The sequence below is a fragment of the Pistacia vera genome, unplaced genomic scaffold (assembly GCF_008641045.1).
Source record: "Pistacia vera cultivar Batoury unplaced genomic scaffold, PisVer_v2 Contig655, whole genome shotgun sequence".
In the NCBI taxonomy this organism is placed as follows: Eukaryota; Viridiplantae; Streptophyta; class Magnoliopsida; order Sapindales; family Anacardiaceae; genus Pistacia; species Pistacia vera.
In genome coordinates this window covers 377,355-402,183 of record NW_022196507.1, presented here as the reverse complement: position 1 = coordinate 402,183, position 24,829 = coordinate 377,355, and the positions used below count along the sequence as shown (strand labels likewise).

General features: G+C 35.7%; 1 protein-coding gene across 1 annotated transcript; it reads right to left on the bottom strand.

Annotated features, from left to right (window-relative positions):
* Positions 1-951: 951 nt before the first annotated feature.
* On the bottom strand, positions 952-17,067 carry LOC116111948. The gene is made up of 17 exons (XM_031398110.1): positions 16,660-17,067; positions 13,677-16,089; positions 13,369-13,442; positions 11,544-12,006; positions 10,371-10,599; positions 8,987-9,151; positions 8,231-8,503; positions 7,831-8,076; positions 6,784-7,170; positions 5,315-6,673; positions 5,095-5,151; positions 4,396-4,824; positions 3,608-3,831; positions 3,003-3,136; positions 2,179-2,442; positions 1,901-2,079; positions 952-1,752 (listed from the first exon to the last, which is right to left on the bottom strand). Exons 1-17 carry the CDS (start codon positions 17,051-17,053, stop codon positions 1,621-1,623), a joined length of 7,422 nt encoding a protein of 2,473 aa, XP_031253970.1. The 5' UTR covers positions 17,054-17,067; the 3' UTR covers positions 952-1,620.
* Between the last annotated feature and the right edge of the window lie 7,762 nt (positions 17,068-24,829).

The window sequence follows — 24,829 nt, the reverse complement described above, 5'->3', positions numbered from 1 at the left end:
CATGTTAAAGAACCGTGACTGGAAAGATTGTAAGTTACTAGCCGTTTGAGTGATCTGATTGGTACACGTTGAATGTGGGTCCTACTTGTTTGCAAGATAAGACCCTTTATCTTCAATAAGAGGCGTTTTTAATAAAAAAATCTGGAATTTAATTTAATCCAAACCAATTTTTCGGCATTTCCTAAGAAATATCAGTAAAATTACAAATAAATATGTACGAAAATCAGCATTTTGTGATTGACCCCACCCCACGTAAGCTTGAGATTTGATTTCAGAGTTTTGACCATATGAGAATGATCATTAAACAATGTTAATTTAAGTAGAGTAATAATCAAGGCAGCTCTATATTAAGCATTCAGTGTGTACCCATGGTTTGTTGGATGATCCCATCACCTTTAGATGGCAGTTTTGCTAAAATCAGGTAATCAATTGACATTGAGTCCACGTATCAGTTGATTAAAGATTTAGATAAAGGAAATTTAAGTTAGGTAAAAGTTAAACAACCTAAAAGGCTATTGTATTGAAAGCTCGTTGATAGTACTATATCTTGTTGACTTTATTGTAGTTTGCGGTTAGCACTCAACTTATGCACTGAAACGACGGCACAAAGGAGAGTATGTGACACGTGTTTATCACAGGGACTTACAGCTTCGTGCACTACCCATAGAAATAGCTCTGTTTTTCTCTCTAAACATGATCAACACTTTATGCAAAGCCTTAAAGTCCAACTGGCAACCGCCCCGCCCACTCCTAGAATAGAAGTGAATAGTGATTGATGAATGGTAAAGAAGTCGGTTTGAAAATAGTTTGTTCTCTCCGTGGAACGATCGAGACCAAAGATTTAAGTAAAAACATTGGCGACCCACAGTTATCCCCACAAAATCTGAATTTAGTTATTTTCAACTTCGGGTGGCTACTACCGAATTGCAAACGGAGAATATTGGAGGGTAATAATAAAAAATGTCGGTATTTGACATTGCTTTTCCACTAATTACAAATACACCGACTCCACTATTTACAAAATAAATTAATTTAGACCGCACAACAAATTCTGTTCAAAAAAAAAAAAAATTATACAAAACTTGGATCAGAACTTAATGTAGTGCTTCCTCTTGATTCGCATAAGCACTTCAAAACCCGGACATAGTGCACAGCATTAGCATGACGAGACAGAACTGTTTCAAATTTCAATACTGTATGAACGCCTCAGTACCAACACACTGTTTTTCCTTTACTCAAAAAGACTCTGCCTAGCGTTGTGTTGCTGCCATTTATATGGTACCAGACATAACAAATGTGGAAAAGGGGGAAAATTTGTATTTCCAATAGTGTTTATTGGCTTTGTTTATGACAAAAACCTTTAGGTCAGAGGTAGGACACATGATTCTACCTTCTTTCTCCTTCCTGAAGTAAATACACCAAAAATTTAGGTGTTTTCCAGGCTCCTATGGAAATCTTTTTGAAAACGAATGGCAGAGAGGTCATCTGTATAGGACACTCATGATAAATATATACATGATAGGGTCCGATGTGAAAATGGACAGAGCTTGCACTATGAACCAATTTCTCAGAATTCCAAGTTACCCCCAATTCACAGTTCTGTAAGATCGCCCTGTGAGATTAAAATAGAAGTTGCTCAACATATTCACATCCGAAGTTGGTAAAATCTTTGAGTTGTACCAGCTTCACAGAACCATCTCCACCACATGTAAGAAACCCATGAGAAACAACTTCTATGTCTGTGACAGCAGCCTGTGACATTTATACATGACAAGGCTTCAGTGCAGATAAGCAGCTAAAAGTACTTTTTTTTCAGCAAAACCAAATGCTATCTATACATCTAACCAAATATGATTTGAAAAATAGGAAGGTTCAGAATTAATGGAAATATATTGATTACCCGAACAACTCCACCAAAACCCCGAGAGCTTGGCTGCAAAAAGGTGTGCCTTTCATGCAATTTTGACCAATGATAAACTAACTTGGCCGCTTTGGCATCCCAAAGTTTAACATCTCCATCTTTGCTTCCTGTTAAGAACAAACTGGTATTTGGGATGGTAGATATTCTTGTGACACTCCCTTCAAGCAGATAATTAAATGAATAAATTAGATTATGAATAAATTAAATTAAATCTCTAATATACAGTTAAAATTATCAGGGGAGAAAAATGCCTCTACCTAAGTGAGCCTTTGGTATATACCAAAGCATCCCATTCTGGTCTCCAGGATTATTCCCAAAGCCTGTTCGCGTATCAGTATTTGCAGAAGAGTTTATACTTAGTTCACCAGTATCCAAGTGCCTGTGCCTTTTAGCTCTTCCAGTTGCTATGTACCGGAAGTCATGAATTCCAACATCACCACCTTTACCACCAGTCACAATAAGGGGAGAAACAGATCCACTTCCAATGTTGTTATCAAACACAGAAATGGAGCGCGCACCACCTCCACATGAAAAGGAAAAGGGTGAGTACGGATTATAAATGGGAGATACTGCTAAACTAAAGAACAAGTTTTTGAACAAACGAAATCTAAAAAGTCAACATACGAACAATAAATGTACCAAACTGTGATGCATCATATGAAATCACACCATTGATGTACATCATGTACTAGTAATGTACATTTTCCCATTCATTGTTGATAATAAGTCAATTTCAATTTCAATTTCAATTTCACCACACACTCCCAAGAACTGGCCATGAGACTCCCACATCTCAAATTGACTTAAAAGGTTGGGTAATTTTTTCTTTTTTGGGTCAATATTTCACTATAATTACTTCAAAAACCAGAAAATCCCTCATATATCATATGTCAAGAAACAGATTTTTTCTGAAACCACAAGCAAACACAGAACTGCTACCTATGAGTGATCATGAAAAAAGTTGTAACATTTCTTGTTTTAAATGTAAGTACCAAAGGTTAATGTCAATAAAAGAAGACTCAAACATGACTTTTCCACCCTATTGAAGTTTTAAAATCTTTAACAGGATAGAGGAAAAAACCTTCATGACAAATGATGGAAGCCCTGGAGCTTGTAGGTGGAGCCAATGTGTCCCATATAACCACATTAATACCACTAGAGCTATGTCCAGCTGCAGCAATAACAGACCCACTTGAAGTAATGTAAGTGACATCCCTGCAATCAAACAACAGCTGGTTAATAATGACTATTTCGTAACATGAAGAAACATCTTAACAATAGAAAAGACCCTAATTTAAGTGTCAGTTAAATCTCAACATGATAGCGGCATCAAGTGGAAAAAGGAAGCTGAGATAATTACATGGATACAGGAAAAGAATAAATCAGAGAGTACAAAGATGCACCATATGATTAATCAAACATGCCCCAAATTCATAAACCAAGGCCATTACAATGTTGCCACAGATTTTTTCAATATTTTGACAACTACCATAAGCTAAATGCATAATGAGATGAGTGCCAGAAAAAAGCCAACCTACACAGGTGAAACTACAAGTTGATTGCAGAAGCCACTTTTCATCATTTCAAAGAATTGGAGGTATTATTATTATTTAGGAAATTAACGTGAGAACTTTAGAATCTGCTCATGGATCTACTAGTAAAGTAATGAAAGAAAAGGAATCATACACTGCATGGCTATTAAAGCAGAGTGATGATTCTGTCGGACGGACATTGCTCCTTCCTCCCACCTCGAGCTGCCATGTGCATACAGTTCCATCCAGTGCAGCACTAGCAAATCTGTGCCCAAAGTGATCAAATTGCAAAGCGGAAATTGATGCAAGAGCATATGGGGGAGGAACATTTGCAGCAGGAAGCACGCCATAAGTAGCAGTTGCTTTATCCTTACCAAACTGCAATAGATATAAACCACGTAAGCCAAATATTCCTAAAGGTTTGAGATATTAACAAAAACTTAGCAGCTTTTACATTAGCTGTTGACTGGTGGTTCTGAAAAATGCATAGAGTTACAGTAACTGGGATGGATCAGCTTGCTAGTCAGCAAGAGAAACAGGTAAGGCTCCCAATATGTACATGTCTAACCAGTACTGTAAATTAAATTAAACATTACAAGCTAAAATATTGGACATTCATTTAAAGATGAGTATTCTTTTCCCTTTCCCTTGCAAACTTTCAAAACATTGGATAAAATAAGCTGGCATCATGCCTGCAATCTCCGAACTATGATAAAATAGGACCATTTCACTGTACCCCAAGCTTGACCTGATAATGAGTAACAAAGACTACTACATTTCATCCTTAATGAAGAAAATCTGAAAAAGTTTGTCTCTACACTTTTTGTGCAAGAGTTCTTCTCCCAAGGAGAAAACCTATGACAAAGAACACACACACACACACACAAAAAAAAAAGATAAAGCCTTAAAAATGATATTCTTTTAGCTGTCAAAGTTGCATACCTCCCATAAGTAAATGTGTGTATTGCTAGAACCAACCAAGAAAAAAGGCCTGGAGGGGTGACTTGAGAAAGCCCTTGTACTTATATTTTCCAATGTAGCTGGTGGATCAACACACTCCTCAAAATCATCTTGAATCTCCCAACCTAAGCCAGATGCTCCAATACCAGCATAACCTGGAATCCCAAATGCTCCACCACCAGTCAAATCTCTCGCTGGTCTTGCTGACAAATCCAAGCCAAAGGTAGCACCACCTAACCCAAGGCGTGCCCCTTTCTTGCTCCCAAGACCAATGCCAGGAGAAACAAATGTTGCCATGGGGGTTGATTCTGAACCAGCCCAACCATTATGTGGCCAATCAGCATCTGACCAAATATATTCAGCTTGACCTCTGAAAGGCAGCCCATCTTCCCAATCAAAGAAAACTATTCCCTGAAACACATAAAATTTGAAATTGAGTACTCTTCATGTGATTGATTGTGTGAGTAATGCATATATCCTATTATTTGAATATGTCAAAAATGTGCACATAATATTATACTATTGACTAAATTATTATCAACTGCAAAAAACAAAGAATGAAATAAAAACCTTTCCATATAAAAGATATAGTTTTACTAAAAATATACAAACAAGGGAATTTATCACTCCCTGAGCTAACACTCCCAGAAAAAAAGAAGGATTTTGTGTGCAGAGACAAACCTTTCGATTGCTAGCAACTACTACCTGCCTTTGATCAACAGAGTTGATGCACATTGTCTGCTCAAAGTAAAATATTTAGTGAGAATCAGATAAATGAAAAATATCTGGAGATGAAAGGACTGAAACCATCCTTAATCAATTTGAGGCCAGAGCCTTCAATGAAGGAAATCAATGTATCATATGGACAAAAGATGCAATGGAAAAAAGAAAGAACAATTACCTCAAAAAGCTCCCCATTTCTCCTGTATATTTCTTGAGGGGATTGGAAAGGTGTAACCTCATTTACAATGCTTGTATCTTTCTGCCAGGAGCTCAGTAAAGCATGGCCATTTCGAAAAAGGCCCTTACCAGGCAGTCCAACTTCACCACCAGCAGAAGTACTGCTAGAATTGCCTCCATGGTTGTGAGCTGCCTCATTTTCGTGATCCATCATGACACCTTCATTTATGTGAGTCCATCCTTTAGAACGTTTACTATGGATATGATGTTGCCAATTTATTTTTTCTTGCACAAAACCTTCAAATATCATATTTGCATCAGCACAAGCATCCCAGAGTAATTCAGATACAGCTTCATCCTTGTTATTCATCATGTACATACTTGCAGCACCCTCACGTAGATGTGGATAGAGGACTCCAGGTTGAGACAGTTTAGACTCATCTAACCATCGACAAGTTGGAACGTCATGTCCAATCTCTACTTTCTGCTGCAGGAATATTGCAAGCTGTTTTACATGATAAGAAGAAACATGTAACAATGTGGACTTCAATGATTTGCTCAATATCAAGGAGAGCAGCCTGATGTGTTCCATTACACCAGTAGAATGATTGTCATCAAGTTTCACGGATATAGAATTAAGCTTATGTTTAGTGAATCTGGACATGTGTTGCCACAAGCAAGCCGCCATGATATGCCATCTTTCATCTTCTGGAATTGAATGCATAAGATCGCATTTTTTATCATCAATAATTTTAGGAACCTGAAGCATCCCTTCCACATTATCAATTGATGTACAGGCTACCAACTCTGCAGTTTGGTGGAAAATTTTCTTCAGATTCACCATATTAACTTCGTAGGGAGTATGCCCATTGGTATAGGTAATCAAGAGAGGTTGCACGAGCAGAAGAATACTTTTTGAATTTCTCTGACGCCAAGCAGAGGCAAAATGCACATAATACTCGTATAAATCAAGAAGAACAAGGGGTTCCATAATGAGTTCTTCAGTTAAGTAGCCAGAAAAATTCCTCATAGCAGCTCTTAAACTCCACAATGACAATATAACACATTCAAAGTAATGCTTCCAAGCATTTAAACATGCTGATCCAACTTCTCTACACAGGCCATTTTCAATATGAAGTGGTTTCAAATTGAAGCAAGTAATGCTTGAGGCAGCAATAAACCGTGAAATAAAAAAGGAGAAATCTTCAGTAGCTTTCACAAGTGGCTTATGCTGAAGATAATATAAGAGGAAGCTATCTTTTACATTGCTCTCATCTTGTGAGAGTCCTTGACAAGTATATCCACGTAATATGTCATATCCAATAAATAATAACCCGTTGTTGCACAACAAGACTAAAATCTGTACAAAGGGAAACACAAAAACAAATCAGTCCCTCTTACACAATTAATGTGAGAAAAGCATCAGACAGATAAATTAAAGCATAGTATCATAGTCTGTAGAATATATACCATGCTGATTAGACAGGAAGATTCCAATGCAAATCTCTGCTTAAGATATGCAAGTCCAGTGTATAACTTGCATTGAAAATTTTCTAGTATTTTCTCGTGTTGATGAGTTTCAAGATCCATAGAGCATGTACTGGCTCTATCAGATCCTAGATTAGGCCAACTAGGATGCTCCCACATCAATTTTGAGAAATATTGAAGAGCTAAATCCAATTTACCATGCGACTCAAGATGCAAAGCCACATCACCTGACAGCCAGTTAGAAGCATCGCACGCAGAAGGCTTTAGAATTGCAGGAATAATTTGAGAATGTTCAACATCTGGTATACTCCCTTGATCTGTAACCGCAATAGTGCTGGGAGAAGATGAAAGGCACTCCAAAGCTTCAAGCTTAAAATGGACAACGAAAAGTTAATAATTGCAGTTTCTGATTGAAACATAATGTCACACTAGTGACCAAAAATAAAGACAATTTCAACTGCATACAGCCACACTAGAAGCTAAGTGAAAATTATATATAAAAAAAAGGATGCAAAGGCTCAAACTTTAGCCAAAGCAAAAACTTATTAAAAAAGGTTTAGCTTCTAGCAATCTTTAGCAGTTTCCTAGCTCCAAGAGTCCTTTTGAATATACTAGAATTGTTTAAGGGATTTCTGTGTATCAAAAAATAAATAAAAATCCAACCATGCAATCCCATTCTTACACGCAGTATTTGTTTTATTAAACATAAATCATTTAAATAGTGCCATATGATACATGTAGGAGAACAACACATGAAACAATATCGCACAGTAGGGTAACTTTTTGAGATCAGGATAGCAATAAAGTATATAAAGCTTATAGTCTCAATGCAGCTGTAACCCAATCAAAACTATCAAAGTTGAAGACAATTTTAATCAGTAACAGTTCTTTAAATATTTTAAATACTTTAAGAATTGGAAAATTATGTGTGTGCATGTATGTTGACTCTGAAATGACAGGGCTCAAACAAAATATTAATTCAAGTATTAATTATCCAGAAACAAGAACATTGACAATGAATTAACTTACAGGAAGCCCACATCTGTTTAAAGCAGTAGCTCTCATCAAAGTTGCCCATCTACCAAGGATAGCAGCATTTTTTTCCCCGATAGCATTTTTCATATGATTTTGGTTTGCTAGGGTGAGGCAATACAAACCAATACTGGGATCCACAAAAGCAGCATTATTGGACAATACAGCAAACTTGTTGGTAACAGTAGTTTCTCGGAAACCGGTCAAGGTCAGAAATGACTCAGAGTAATTCCCTAATTCCCACTGCAAAAGCAAATGAATTTTTTATAATTTGAGACTAGTTAGAAAGTGGAAAGGGGTAACAAATAAAGCAGTACAGAAGAATGTTTAATGGAGAAAGGGGGGAGGGGGGGTGGAGGGAGAATCTGGAAATAGATAAATATCATATATAAGGAACCTCCAGAAGGCTTGCAAGCCAGTAGTCTTTCCTCTCAATGGCAGATGGAAGTATAAACTTTGCGATAAGATGACGCTCCAATGGTCCACCACGCGCCTCTAGGAGCCGGCAAATTACTAGCGCCAGCTGTTCATCCCCAAGATTTTTTGCACACACATTAATCGCAGAGGCTGCGTCACCCCCAAGCAGAAAAAAAGCAATAGCCAGCTCTAGTTGATGCCTACCGAGTAAGACATAAGCATTTTTCAAAGCAGCTGCCTTATTTTTCTCCTCCTGCAAAAGCAATTGATGCAAATAGAGAATGGAAATAAATATGGAAGAATAATTAACCAAATTTAGCTCAGCAAACCAACATCATCAAATGCAACAGTCAACAAACATTTATGAAGACTAGAATCTAGGAAACTGTACAGGTAATAATCTACCCAGCAAGACATAAGAATTTTCAAAGCAGCTCCCTTATTTTTCTCCTCTCATAGAAGTAATTAAAATACAAATTGAATCTAAACATGCTGGACAAAATCGATTAGTGTCTTCCCTTCAGCACGTTAACATCATAAAATACACTGACAAAAATGTTTGAATTCGAGAAACTCAGAACGATATTATAATAATATTACCAACAATTTAACCAGGAAAAATAAACTAGTGAAAGCTTCTTCCAAGAAAGATTCCTGGAAATTAGTTCCGTTATGTTTACCACAAATGCAACAATCATCACATCAAGAACTTAAAATCATCTAACTTTACACATACCTGAAAATTGCGCGAAAGAAATGCCACCAGGGGTTTGTCCTTCTCATCTTTACTAAGTTTAAACAGGCCAGCCAAAACTTGAAGTCGATTCAAAGCTATATACAAAAGTGCACAATCTTTAGGATTTTTGCCCTTCAGATACTGTGATCTTGCCAGTTTCTCCATCTACAATTAAAGAGTAGCATCAGAAATCGCCAAGTAAAACATCTTTTAACTGTTTTTATTACAGAGTCGAGATGTGACAGTACATATGTTGTCCATCAGAATACCCCAGATGACATACATCATAATGCAACAAACAAAAAAGTAGAAAATAAAAAGAGAAAAGAAAGAACAAAACAAATTGCCTTGTAAGAAAATATTGGAGCAGAGAAATTTCAAGAGTTAAGGAACCAATTTCTCTCTTGCAGCAACTGCTATTCACGAACATGATCAAACCAATAGAGAACACTGCTAACTTTGGGTCAAGTGATTACTTAACACGGTATCCCTGCCAAGTTCAACTAGTTTTGCCTTTAACTCCTTTCATTGTTTTAATAAAACAATAATAAGCTTTTCCATTCGCGGTTGTAGTATGATCTATCCATGTGCCTCGCATATGAGGGGGTTTATAGAGCTTAAATACTATTGTCATGACCTTATCGGTCAGATTTAAATTCTGGACATAGTGACACTTGAACAAACCTATTTCTGATAACAAACCCCATAGATAAACTGCAATGAAGCAAACTGCAATCTGACACCGACTAAACAATAATCACGTGTAAGGCATAGCTACCCTAACTCCAAAATAATCAACCTATTGCTGATGCAGAAAGCCAAATCTGAAATCAAAGAGTGAATGAGATGTCTCTTCCAAATGGGTTCTCTAGGTAGGACAAGTCAACTCTCCTGTCCTGCAATGCTATATATATTACCGGGCCTGACAAAACAAACTATTTATCCATATATCAACTAAAAGCAAAATTGGTGCACAAAAAGAAAACTAGATTATCATATTCCATAACATATTTCTATTGGTCAATCCTACTAAATTGCATTCCACTAGAAAAAAGGTGATCATATTACTAGCTTACTCAGAAATGAATTAATGTGAGACTCCACGGTAGTCAGACCAACATGATCTTTATTTGCAGGTTTTCCAGGATAAATCTACTTGTAAGATGGTATATGAATGGTGCAGAAAATCAAGTACAACTGACACTAATAATGCAAATTTATAACAGAAAAGATTAACCAAGACCTCCAAGAAGGAGACCCGAAAAAGGACAGAGTCCTGTTGCAATTAAAGATTGATATATTATTATATAAAAAAAGTAAAAAACTAACGATTGAAATACAGTGTAAAATAAATTAATAAACAATGAAAAGCTCCGAATGTTACCCTTATACGCAATTGTGTCATGTTAGTGAACCAAAATCCAACACCCAGTGCCCGCATTTCTGGCCAAGATGGTTCATTAGATAGAACAGAACCAAACAAAGCTTCCTGACAATCAGAGTGGAAAGCCCATCCTATAAGCCTGGAGTCAACAACCAACTCTTCCACAGATGCCGATCTACCAAACCTTCGAGAAAAGTGTAGTTGCTGAAACCTTAATGCCACCCAAAACCTTCGATAAAACAATTAAAAAATATACACAAATCACTATCAAAATTAAAAATAAATAAATAAAAAACTATTGAAAGAAGAATTAAAGTTTGAAATAATACCACTATTACTTTACAGTTACAACCGCAAATAAAACATTAAATCAGAGTAGGCACAAAGACTAAATAAAATAATTGTATGCTACAACTTAAGTTGAAACTATTTGTTTGGAAGTTTAAATACCAGTGTAGGCACCATTTTTAACGACCTAAGCTTCTAGGAATTGTACTGTCTCAACATGGTATCACAATCAGCTTGATTTAAAAGGTCTTACGTAGAATCTCCTAATTCTATTAAGTAAAAATCACACATTAGGTTGGATCTGTATTTGGATCCAAGCCACAATCCTACTAATTAAATCTGGTGACGCACATGTGGGGCATCTTTAAGATTTATATAGCATTGTAGAGCCTTTTCCTATCAAGTACAAGCTTTGAGATTAGTAGTATTAATGCAGACAAAAAATTCTCTCTATGGGACTGCAAAAAACCCTATAAGTGGTGCAGATTCACTAAATGAAAAACAGTTTTCAATAAATAAACAACCGTTTTGAGGAATGAGAATCCACTGCACAACATTTAGACTCTGTCCTTTATAAATTAGACTATTGTCTTGCCCTTGCCGAGCCTTGAAGAGTTGCAATTTTTGCATAAAATTTATGTGCTGGGCCCACCTCCCTTGAGCACTAATAACTCAGTCTACTTGTCAGCAAGGAAAAATCATTGAAAAAATTTACATCACGGAACTATATACTGAGCTGGCACTAAGTAAGATCTAAGATCAAACCACATTTGAGCCAAGTCCGTTTAGCAAAATCTGAAATCATTGGTTAGTACACCATGCAGTAAATGCCATAGAACAGTAATTGGGCAACAAAATAATGCAATAAACAAATTGTGGAAGCACCTTCGGCCAAATTCATCAAGATTTTCATAGGCTGAAGCAGATTGCATATTACTAACTTCTTTGAGTAGATCAATAACCGCAAGAATTTCCATCTTCTCTATGGTGGTTATAGCTGGTAGCCCATTTAAATTCTCAAGAGACTCAACAAAGCCACCAAGTTCAGATTTTGGAGATGATGAATTAACCATATAAGTGGAAGCATCAACGGACGCAAAATTGTAAGCAAACTGGGTAATGCCTCCATTAAACTGTGAAGAAGATGTCATTGATGTATCAACCCCATTCCATTTAAATTCACTATTGGCTGAACCTTTGGAGAGAAACCCTTCAAAATAATTTGACAAAAGGATCTGTGGGACAATATGGCCAGACTTTGTGGAGGGATATATCGTCTCTGAGACATTATTTGAAGTAAGGTATTCAACAAGATGCCTCAAAGACACATATGCACGTTTCCAATTGCCTAAAGACATTAGAAATAACATTCTTTCAGTAATATATCATTAGCCTTAACATACAATTAAATATGAAGCTATAAATGACCTGCTTCCCAAAATTAAATGAAAGATGGAGACCTCACAGGAAGAGAATCAATATATTGTCAGCATATTACAAAACAAATTTGATAATAGGACAAATGTTAGCTGAAAATAATTTGACAATCAAATATTTCTGCTGCAAGGTCATGAGTACCATTCCTTTCGAGGATGCGAACACCCATGACCATGTAAGGTAGACCATCTCAATTCAACTTCTTTAATATATTTGTATGTATTTTTAGTCACCAAGTAAATTGATAATATTTCACAAAAGAATAGCAAAAATTTATAAACAAAGTATCCTTCAGCCTGCCTAATATTAATAAGAACTTCCAGTGTCCACATATATCATACCATAGACAAAATATGCAGATGACTAAAATAGAAGGGAAAGGAATAGAGAAAGGTTGGGGAAGAAGAGTAATTTCCTTCAAGATTGACAAACAAAGTCCAAGATATTCACAAGAAAATAAATATGACTTTACTTACAATAAATAAATAGTCGGTGTCAGCAAGCTTAGAAGGCACCAGTTGCCTAGAGACATGGGATCAAATCCTATATATAAGGGAAAACAGGTTTCGCAACAGGAGAAAAGGCTCCATGGGCCTCCAATAGACCCAAAACAAGTAATTAACAACAAACATCATACCTGAAAGTAGATGTTTGTGTGTATAAAATATAACATAAAGTTTAGGCCACAGTTTTACAAAATTCAAATGGATGATTACAGTGGCATTCAATGATTAACAAGATTTTACCAAGCTTCGCAAAAAATAGAAGAGACTTCATCCCATACGAAAAGTAAAGAGAAATTCATTAATAGTATTCAAGTACTTTTTTCCTGTTTCTTATTTTTAATAGATAGGTCAAATGAATGCAAGACATCTGAACTGTAATAAAAAAAAAAAAAAAAAAATTTTTTCCTAGATGATAGGCCTAGTTGTTAGATGGTTGAAAAGTCTATTCCGGATCTAGTCACTGAATGAAATTTCTTCATTATCCCCTTCCAGAAATTTCTTCATTATCCCCTTCCAGAAAGGTGAAAAATGTGTTTTTTTTTTTTTTTTCAATTAAAAACAATCCTTCAAGCAAAAGAACGCCAGTGATACCAACGATGAATAAAATGCAATAAAGCAATTTTTTTATGATGTAACTGTCTACTTGTCTGACAATCAAAGATGAATGCTATAACTAGCATTGCAGTAGCTTAGACAGCCTACTAAAGTTTGAAGCACGAAAATAAATTGCATATTTATTAAAATGGATAAAACTGTCTTCATAATACCTGAATATATATTTATAAGGAGTGCCTCAGGATGATAAGCAGGCAAAGATCCCCTTAACTTCTCAGCAATTTCCAGCATGCTCCAGAAACCAAGCATGATTCCTGAACCAAATTGCAGTTGATCACTTGATACAAACAAAACTCTTGATAGATCACTTTTCACATCAGTCATCACAGAAAGAGCAGACTTGCATTCTCCTCTAAGATCTTCAACTGATGATACTTTGAAACCACCACCAATATCACAACCAGTGGACATAGCACAAACAGTGTTTGTATCTGTTCCATAGTCAAGACAGGAAGAATTGTCCACAACAAAATTTGAACGGCATTTGGCCTGATGTTTTTTATCAATGAGAAACAACCACCTACTAAATAGACTAAAGTAGCTATTGTGCACAACAATAGCTGTGGCCCTGCGACCAGAAAAGAGGCCATGAATAGCAGGAGAAGTATGAGCAAATGCAATGCACAACCAAATTTGCATTTTAAAAGACTTTTTAGAGTTCAGCAAAGTCTGACCACCACAACGCCTCTGTGCATATATCCACAGCTCATTTTCCATGCACACGCCAAGTAAGAATTGACCATTTTCAAAAGTTAACCAATTTACAGCAACAACACTTCTGTCAAAGGATAATGTATCTTCCAATATGAAACTACCAAACCCTGTAAGGTATACAGACTCCCATACAGAAAGTGTGCTCCCAGCATTTGAATCACTTTTAGAAGAAACGGTAGCAATCTTCAGACCACAATTAGTCAAGCACATAGTAGAAACAGGACCTTGATGAGCGACAAACATACCTACAAGCTCCCATTGCATGTCAGGGGTTGATGGGCTACCAAGGTTACTTCTCCACAGTTTCAAAATACCATCAGAGGAGCCTGTTGCCATAGTATATGCAGGAATTTTGCTGCACAGATCATCATCATCAGCTAACTTTTGATCCACATGTATCAGACTACTTGGACAGACCACAGCAAAACTTGTAATTTGATTATTTGTGTGAGCCTCAGGAAATTGGGATGATCGGGGATAGACAGCAATGCAATATCTTTTTTCAGAAGTAGTAATTCCAAACTTCCACATAATGCATTTAACAGCATTATCGTCAACATTACATTCACAGCATCTTTCCAGTAAATCAACAGGGTGTAAGGTGATTTCCCATGATAGGGCCTCAAACCCATTCATCCACACCCCCAAAAGCAAAAATTTATTATACTTTACCGTTTTACTGTTACAAGAAGGCAAAGGTATAGAAAATATATTTGCAGGACCTTCCTCATAAGTCCTATGACCACTAAGAGGTATAGTGCATATGTAATTACATGATATTCCGTTCTCTTCAGTTTGAGAAACCTTTACTATAAAGCAATCTATTCCTGCAACATGACCCATAAGAAGAACCCTTTCTTCATGCAGCATTGAAGGAGCCCAGCTCAAGGCCGTATATTTCGAACACAAACCTTGAGTTCCAAGTTTTCCACAAAGTTTCCATGTAGGAATCAACGTTGGGAAGGCAGAGATGCTGTTTGAAATGGTAGAAAGAGACCAGAATAACAGCAACCCATTAGAATCAAGAGAAACAGCAAGTTCAACTTCGGAGACACAAGGATGCACAGCAACTTGTAAGATTTTTCCCGTGTGACCATCTATATTTAAAACCCTACTTGCTGAAAATGACAAGAAGTTTCCTGTTTGGGATTCATTAGGAGATATATCCTCTATGTTTTTTGATGTTTGGGTATGCAAAAAGGACCAAACCAAGGAGTTACAAGGTGATAGATGAATCAAAGAGCAAACAGTTGGAGGACCAGAAACGCAGTTTCTTAAAATAACAACTTTATTAAGAATTAGTTGCTCCTTAAAATTTGGAAAACCACTTCTATTTAGATTTCCAGATTCCAGGCTTTGTTTCTTCCATAATGTAACTCGTGGGAACCTTAAGGGATTGATGTCATCAAGACAATGGATAGCCCAGAAAGTAACCAGCATTCCAGGACCAAACCCAATTAACCACTCACATTTGCCAGCCCTTCCACGCTCAAATCCTCCAGCAGAAATAAATTGGTTGTCCCCTTGACTGGTTTTAAACATGCTTGTGTTTTCCGTTGCCCATGTAAAAAACACATCCATTCCAAGATCTCCATTCAAGGCCTGATTTACTTCAATCACAGCAACAACACAAAAAGATCGTCCCATGGTTTTACGATCATTAATGTCCCTGCCAACTTTTTTAACCCTTCTGCTATCCATCTCACTCCATAATCTTAGAGTTCCATCCAAGCAGCATGTTAGCAGCACATGCCTAGATGAATGTTTTGCATCTCCCTGGAATTGCCTTCTCGTTGATGGCCTCCATTGAATCATTGCAATGGGCTGAGGATGACGTAGCCTGACTTTGGCATATTCAGATTTTCCATCACTGTAACAAACTAAAACACACTTGCCTGCCTCATTAGATCCTCCAAGGTCTGGTTTATACATATAAGCTGCAGTTGCAGAAGGTCCCTCAATAGACCAAGTTGCAGAAACAAGATTTTGAGGCTGATTCTCTTTAAACTTCCAAGCTATTTCCCAGGATGTGTTTTGCTTTTTCCATAAAACGATCTCAATTCCACCAGCAATGATCCCATCCCCAGACCCCGTCCATTGAATTGCCTCCACCTTTGTACGTTGTATGAGTACTGCATTCTGGCTCCAACAAAAAGAACCTGAATATGAGTAAAAGAAATTTGAATTCGAACTAAACAGAATATTTTAAGAAATAATTAAAACAGCTGATTATCTGATTAACAATCAGCTAGGTATATGGTCTTGTGCATCTGATTTCATGCTTCTTCACCGTTTTTTTTTTTATCTCTTTTGAGACACATATGCTGACAGAAGAACCCATAAACTCGAAATGAAAAGTAACAAAGATAAATATCAGAATAAGAATATGGTAAAAAGCAGTATAGTGCAACGCGAATTTTTTTTAACTTCAGCATTTGATGAACTCAGCAACGTAGTTCAGACTCCAATGTACGTGTTATAACAACCGACATTGCGAAAAATTTAGAAGAAAAAAAATAACTAAACAAAAAGTAACTTATAATTAACCAATTTTACGGCTAACATTTCTTATGAACTAAACCATAAAAATTGTGAAGAAAATAGTTTTCTTGCAAGGCTAAGTATGAGTAATAGAGAGTGTGTACTCATGCTAGTAGGTTTCTAATATTCTTTCCATCAACTTTCTTGGTAAACAAACAGAAAAGCAAACGCAGAAAGACTCTTAATACCTTTGGAGGTCCCCGAATCATGAGTAAAGACATAGATGCAATTCCCCGAGGCAGCAGCAAGGCCGCCAATTGAAGGAGCTACGGGAGACCAAGAAACGGCACTGACGGGCGTTGTATCATCGGAGAGCTCGAAAAATTGGCGAAAAATGGGACCAATTAGGGTTTCATCTTGGGAGAGGGGAGAAGGAAAATGAGAGATCACCAGAAGAGAAGATGCTCCGTACGCCACCCATGAGTAACCGGCAAACTCCGGTAACCAGTCGATTGTGGATAAGGATCGGGTCGGTGCGGCCGGGATGTACTCGGATCGGAGAAGAGAGAGTGGAAGATGATCGACGGGATCAACTGTATGATTCGCATTTCGAAAATTAGCGCTTGATTCTGCTTCTGGCATCTTTTCTTTTTGAATTTTTTTGAGCTCGTCTGAGTGAGATCGAGCGGGATTGATCAAGAGCTGTTCTATTTATATACTGTCTTCACAAATCTATATATGATTGTTATATTCGTTTAGAATAATAATTCATTTACAAACTCATACTATAAATACTACAAGAACTGATGTGTTCAATGTGATCGAATAATTTATATTAAAGATAAATATAAAAAGAAATTATATTAGAGACAAATATAAAAAGAAATTATATGAAAGATAAATATAAAAAGAGCAAACGATATATTCCCACACGCGAGTTTTAGAAAATACAGTGCGGCGCATGTTAGTGCGCTAGATTGCACTGACACTTTTTTGGGTCAAAGAAGGGTGCATGTTAGAAAAAAAGCAGCCCACGTTAGTAATATGGTTTTTGGCTTTTCCGGAAGTCCAAAATCACTTCTCAAACCACCGTTGGACTCCCAACAACCTCTTCTAAAAAAACTCATACTTTTAATTATCGATCTCATTTACCATTTCCACCCACCTTCAATAGTCACTAAGGGTATTAGTTTAATAGTAAGAATCTATAATAAATACAACCAAGGTATCAATTTGGGATTTTACTAATCTCGAATGGGAATACGTTGTCTACTCATTTAAAAAAAAAAGAATAAATTATTATATCAATTATAAGAAAATAATTTATATAATTAATTTTATATATGCATACATTAGTTAATATAATTTATTAATTACATAATATGGCCGTTATATGATAATTATATCTCATTAATGTTAACGCGGGAGTTTCCCTGATAAAAATTTTAAAATGCAAAAATTATAAACTACGGGTTGGCTAATTATAAATATAAATTTTGTTAATTTATTAAAAACAATCCAATTATTTAGGATGATTACTTAAAAATAAGTATATATTAACCACAACTGCTTTTATCATTGATTAAAACAAACTGGAAATCGGATTCATAAAATTTCACACGAAACTACTAATAAATTTTACACAATCATGGTAAGTGTTGGAATATTTTATTAAATTGGATGAAAATGGTGGTGTTAGTTGAGAATTTGAAAGGTGAAAGGTTAGTAGATTAATAAAGGAAGTTTTAAGAATTGAAAAGTGAAAATGTGGAAAATAATGATGGAATTTAATGTTTTGTCCTATCTTGAGTAATATAAAAAGGAGTTATTCCTCTCATTTCAAACACACACAAAAAAAAAAATAAAAAAAAAATGAAAGCTCTTTCCATATGTTATTTTCTTTCTAATTTTTAAGGTTTTCTTTTATTAGAGTTAAGGTTTTATTCAGTTCGTTAGAATAGAAGAGTGATGTTTCTATTGCTATTCATCTGTCGTTGTATCCTGTGAAACAGATGCTGCTTAAATTCGTATACACCTAAGTGAAGGAGGCAAATTTGTTTTAAAGAAACTGTGTGTTACATAGGCTTCGACATTCTTCTAATGTTGTATTCTTCGGATCTCATCCTATTATTCTAAAGGATTTTCTATACGTGATCAAATTGTTAGTATTGTTAATTTTATTGTATTCTTCTTATTTTATTGATAATTAATTCTATTATTTTATATTAAAAATATTTATTATTTACAGTTACTAATATAATAATTGATTATTTTATAACTATTATATTAGTAACTGTAAATAATAAATATTTTTTTAACAATATTTTATTTAATAACAGTCAGAGTTTCATTAAGTTTGGCTATGCTATCGTAATTAGGTGATGAAGGAAGGCTAATATTTTGAAAGTTTTATTAAAACGAGAAATATTGGTGAGCCCTTTCCTTGCTACAGAAAGCAAAAGGTATTAAAGAAAAACAAAAATATTTTTTAGATATGTTATGGCTAAAACGTATGCTGACGTCATCATCACTAATCAGAATTCAACTCCACTGATCAGAGTTCGCCATGTGCATGAAGACAAACAAGAAATAGCAAGACAATCCTTAAACCAACTCTGATGATATTTTATGCACCTATCAATCAAAATTTCATTTAATTTAAGAATATAGATGAAAACTCTAAACAAATTAGAAGGAAAGAAGATCTTCAACAAATAAAGAAAATTTATAAAAGCACTTATTACTTTAAGTTGGGAATACAACAAATAGCCAACTCTACTCCTCACAACGAGATTGATTCTCAAATTCAGAAACTTATTTTACAACAAAGGCACTATTTGAAAAAGACTGACTTATCATTCTTTTAAGATATCCCGACCACTTGTAACCTTGAGAGATCATGTGAGAGGTTGTTCTCTTTGTAATCTTCATTAGCGATCACAAAACAAAATATAATACAAACACAGTGGACGTAAGACTTGCTCATAGCATTCGAACTATGGGTGAAAAAAACCAGTTAACTGGTAGCTTAAACCAAACCGGTTTTCGGTTTCAAATTTTTTTTGAACCGAACCGAAAATTCGGTTTGGTTAACCGATTTTAAAACCGGTTAATTAGGATTTATGATTGACTGCATTTTTCGGCCCAATTCGGTCACACTCCACTTTGGCCCTTTTTTTTTCCAGGTTTTTTTTTTTTTTTTACTTGAATTAAAATTATATTTATTGTAATTGAATAATTTGAATTCATATAATTTTAAGATACATCAAATATTAATAATTTAAAATTACAAATCAAACACATGAATAAAATAAGAAACATATTTCCACAAAATCCAAATCAAACACATGATTAAAACTAGCAAACACATTTCCACAAAACGAACCTAACAAACACATTTCCACAAAAGAAACCTAACAAACACATTTCCACAAAACAAACCTAAGTACATAACAAGCACATTTCCAAATCAAACAATGAAATGCAATACACAAACAAAGTTCACAAAGACAAATATAAACATAACAAATCCACAAAAAGATTTCAAAAGAGGCCTCCAAGCAAGCAATAATCGTCAAACTCCAAGCACATTCCAATCCATTGTCAAATGTCAAATGTCAAAACAAAAAAGTTCCACAACTTGTTAGGTAGCTTCCATTTTAAATTTCTTTCTTTTTGTAAGTTTGTCCAATCAAATCTAGAAATTCGTAAATAAAAGAACAAATGAAACTAAATAAAGTCATAGTATATACCATTATACCTCGTTATTGGAAATTTGGATTGTCTTTCAATCATTTAGTTAAGGACGAGTACTTTCTACTCTGAAAGATGGAAATTTTGCAAAAAGTTAGATAAACACATAATTAAATCATTGAAAGTATGATTAACAAATCCAACACATACATAATTAATTAATTGAAAGTAAAGCAAAAATTTTACCCGACTCAATTTTCGTTAACTCATCCAAGGTGTCCTCAATGGCTAATGGTGCACTCGTACTCCGAATCCAATCTTGTGTGCAGAGAAAAACTTCCACCATTTTCGTAGTAAGGGAGCTACGAAATGGATCAAATCCCTATACTAAAAGCCGACTCAAATGTAACAGTTGAAACGGGCATAGCCAATACATCTCATGCCATCAAAGAGAGAACTGGATATTTTGTTGAATTCATCTTCCACCATTTCAAGAGATCAAATGTCTTGTCATTGTCATCTTCAATGTCAATTTTCATCACTTTTTTCTTTAACTTATCAGCAGTAAAAGCATTATAGGACTCACCAATCACCCAATCAACATATTCTAACTTGTCCTTAAGGTCTAAAACAACCGCAATGAATAACACTATATTGATATTATCAATATTTGTCAAATTTTCCCTTCATCCTTACCGCCATAGAACTTAAGCTAAGATCATGACTATAACACCATTCTGAAATCTTCATCCCAATGCTATATATATGTCGCATGTACTCATTACTAGTTACATAAAAAGAGCAGGACACATGTATGGTAGCATCATAGAAAATTTTCAGAAACGGTAACAAGTACGGGGCATATTCCCAATCACTATATGTAGGCAAACCCTTTGACCTGTCCCCATTAGAAAGCTCATCTCTGTACTTACTATCTTCTATTTCCAATAATTCAAATATTCTCTGGAATTTAACTGCGGTATCCAACATCAAATAAGTAGAGTTCCACCTTGTTTCTACATCAAGCACCAAATGACTCTTACTTTCAATTTTTTCTTTCTCCACACACTCCATAAATCTCATTAATCTTGCTGGAGAAGACTTCACATATCTCACTGCAACATGAATTCTAAATATGGAGTCATCCATATCTTTTAACCCATCTTTTACAATCAAACTTAGTATGTGTGCACAACATCTCATGTGAAGAAATTGACCACCCAAGACATTTCCCTGCCAACTTGATAACCGAGTCTTAAGATAACTTATACCCATATAATTATAACTTACATTGTTGACCATTACTGTGAATACTTTAGAAATACCCCAATCAAGCAATCATCTCTGCACTGCCTTCCCAATGATTAAACCTTTATGACTACTTATAGGACAAAAGTTTAAAATCCTTTTGTGTAGTTGTCAATTGTCATCGATGAAGTGAGCCGTAAGACACATATAGTTGAGGTTCTGATAACTTGTCCATATCTCAGTAGTGAGACAAACTGTGTGATTAAACTTACTAAAAAACTTCTTTAGCTTTTCACTCTCTTCAATATAAATCTTGAAACAATCTGTGTCCACAGTCTTATGGGAGGGCATTTGAAACCTAGGCTGTGCCGCAGTCATCACACGGCGAAACCCCTCACGCTCCACAAAATTAAACGATAGCTCATCGATAATAATCATTTGGGCAATAGTTTCTCTAATAAAATCTTGATCAAATTTCCATGACAACAATGAAGATTGTGTAGAGGAGGCAACCTCACTTGAGAGGTCACGTGATGCTTGTTGAAAGAATAACGTCTTTTGTCTCTTGTCCACCACATTCAAAGGATATTTTTTACACTTGCTTAAGTGGTTACGTAGACAACTTGCACCACTTTTACTTGGACAAGCAAGAACATTCCCACAATAGTTACATGTTGCCGTCAAATCATCCTTATTCTCGCACTCATTTTTGGTGAAGTGATCCCACAATTCAGATGTATTCTTCCTACTAATAGTAGATTTTGCACATTTGGGACCTGAAGGTATGGGTGGTCTTGGTGTAGGTGCTTGAGTGTCATGTGAACTGTCAAAAGTGGGTGTGTTGTTGTCACTAGTCGAAGATATCTACAATAGCATAAAAAAGGAATATGCATTAACTATTTGTGGTTAGTCTATGCCCAATAGTCTAAGGCACCATGCATTTATATTATTCTAAGAATCGAAATCTTGTAACAGTCAAAGAGATATAATCGAAAATTGGAATTGGAAATAACTAACATTTCAACATGTACACAAAATTACCAATGTAATAAAGCTCACTAACCTTCTTTAAATCAACAGTACTTGGGACTTCCTCACTTGAATTCCTGAAATGATTAATTATACACAAAAATCAATACAAATAATGAACAAAATAAAATACAATTACACTAAAAATGAAGTAATTAAATTACCCAGGAGAGGACAGCTTCTCGTATACCTCTTTCAGTCCTTCAATAGGATTGCACCGTTTCAATTTGAAAACTAGAATTCACAAAAAATAAACACATAAATAATCTATACTCAAGTGTACACATATAATGGATGGTCGGGCATTTGTTACAAATTTACAGATAAATATAAGCAAATTGTTTAATCAATCTTGAGCTATAAATTACTAGAATTTTAATGCTAACAGCATAATGAAAACAGAAGCTACATTAGTACCTAACAACTAATGTGAGTTCTCTGTATGGCAAAGATCATGCTTCAGGCAGTCTTGCAAGGGAGTCCTAACAACCTACAGACTGGCTGCAAAATGGTGCACAACTACCTCATGCAAGAAGTGGAACAAACATTCAAGCAAACAAAAAGAAATATCCACTGACACAGAATAGTGTCAGATAAAATAGAGCATTTGATCAACATGTAAATTTGGTCTACAACTAACCATTTTTCTTCCTTATTTTGACATTATTTATAATTCTTATAAAGAAAGAGAAATTTTACCATTTGGTGTCATGAAGCTTTAGGATTCAGCTTAACTAAACTAGCAAGAAACTTTTGAGTCTCCTAGAATTCAAAAGTATTCATATTCATAGCCTTCTAACAAAAATGTACATGTTGATTCACTTATAAATTTCCAGCAAACCCATTTTACAGCGGCAAGTGCCTGAGTTAAAACCAAAATGCCACTCTCTCTCAACTAGAGAATCCAAAGAAAACCCTCTTGACTATGCTTCAAGGGTTCAAAATTTGGATTTTGATTCAGAAAGCCAAAGAGAGTGCCTCCCATAAACTTCAGAAATTCCATCCCTTTTAAGTACCAAATGCTTCAATTTCAATTTAGTAAACCAGAAGGCAAAATAATAAATACAAAATGAGTTGTAGATATATGGGGGCTCAGATTCAGCTCTGAAAGTGAAGCCTTGAGGAGTTCAATGGCTGCAACAAGGAGCTGTCTCTGGGTTGCCCCGCCAATAAACGGATCTCAAAGAGTCCTACTCAAAGCTTGAAACCTTCATCACAGCCTCATAACAGTTAGCTTCCGAAGAAGAGAGAGAGAGAGAGAGAGAGAGAGATGAGGTCACCCACCAGAAATAGACGATGACGTGGAGACTAGAGTGACAACGATGACTACAGCTGAGGTCACGTAGTAGGCACGCGTGAGGGACCTGGGAAACCCAGATGGCGACGGTAGTGAGCCAGCGACTTGGTGAAGGAAGAAGAATGGTGACTGGCTGACTGTGACTGGTGACTGCCGATTGTTGAGCTAAAGATCGGCGGTTTGAGTAAAGATCGGTGGCGTAAGCAACGTGAGAAATTTGGGTGGCTACTGGCTAAGGCATGACCGCGTGAGAACAGAGATATGAGAACTGAGAGATAGTGAGAGTTCGAGAGAGAGTGAGAGACAGAGAATGAGAGTGACAGTTAGAGACAAAGATTGAGTCACTGAGACTAAGAGAATGCGAGAGTTACTAAGGTGAGTGAGGTCTAATCTGAGTAGTGACTTGAGTAGACTGAGTACCGTAGGGCTGCGATGTGCGGCGTGCGTGAGTAGTGAAGCAGTGAGAATGAGTATTACTGAGTACTGAGTGAGTAATGTTTGGGTGTTAGACAAGTTAGACTGTTAGGGATTGCAAAATCAAAAACGTAAACCACTTAATTTTTTTTTTTAATTCGGTTCAAAAAACCGATTCCAGGTAGCCAGAATTAATTTTGCCAAAAATCGAAACCAAACCGGATTTTTAGTTTTTTTTAATAATCGAACCGAAATCGAAAAAAATCGGATTTTTGGTCCGGTTCGGTTTCCGTGTTTTTTTTTCCACCCCTAATTCGAACCACTCTAAAAATTAATAAAATCAACTTGTTATTTATGCAATAACTAACAAGCAATATAACCACAATACTATAAACACTCTCACAATCATCTTTTAAGTCTTTTAGCACTTTGCACGTGCGTAATCGTTAGTGTCAAATCATGCATTAACAAGATATAAATCCAATAAATTATGGAGTAACACTAGCCTTACAAAGAGGCATACAAAGAGTCATACAAAGAGAGAATCCCTACCCTTAAAATTCATGATTGCCCTTCTCTCTCTCTCTTTTTCCCTTCTTTTAAGGGCAGAGATTGTCTCTTTGTATGCCTCTTTATAAGGCTAGTGTTACTCTAAATTATGAGAGCATGTGGATCACATTATTGATCAGGAATCAGTAGATAGCACCCATGATTTTAAGGTCGTGTAATCTTTCATG

Coding starts and splice junctions, on each gene's coding strand:
- LOC116111948 (XM_031398110.1), bottom strand. CDS start 17,053: ATGCCAGAAGCAGAATCAAGCGCTAATTTTCGAAATGCGAATCATACA. Junction 13,443..13,676: donor CGTTCAAATTTTGTTGTGGA/CAATTCTTCCTG, acceptor CTGGAGCATGCT/GGAAATTGCTGAGAAGTTAA. Junction 12,007..13,368: donor CCTTATAAATATATATTCAG/GTATTATGAAGA, acceptor TAATGTCTTTAG/GCAATTGGAAACGTGCATAT.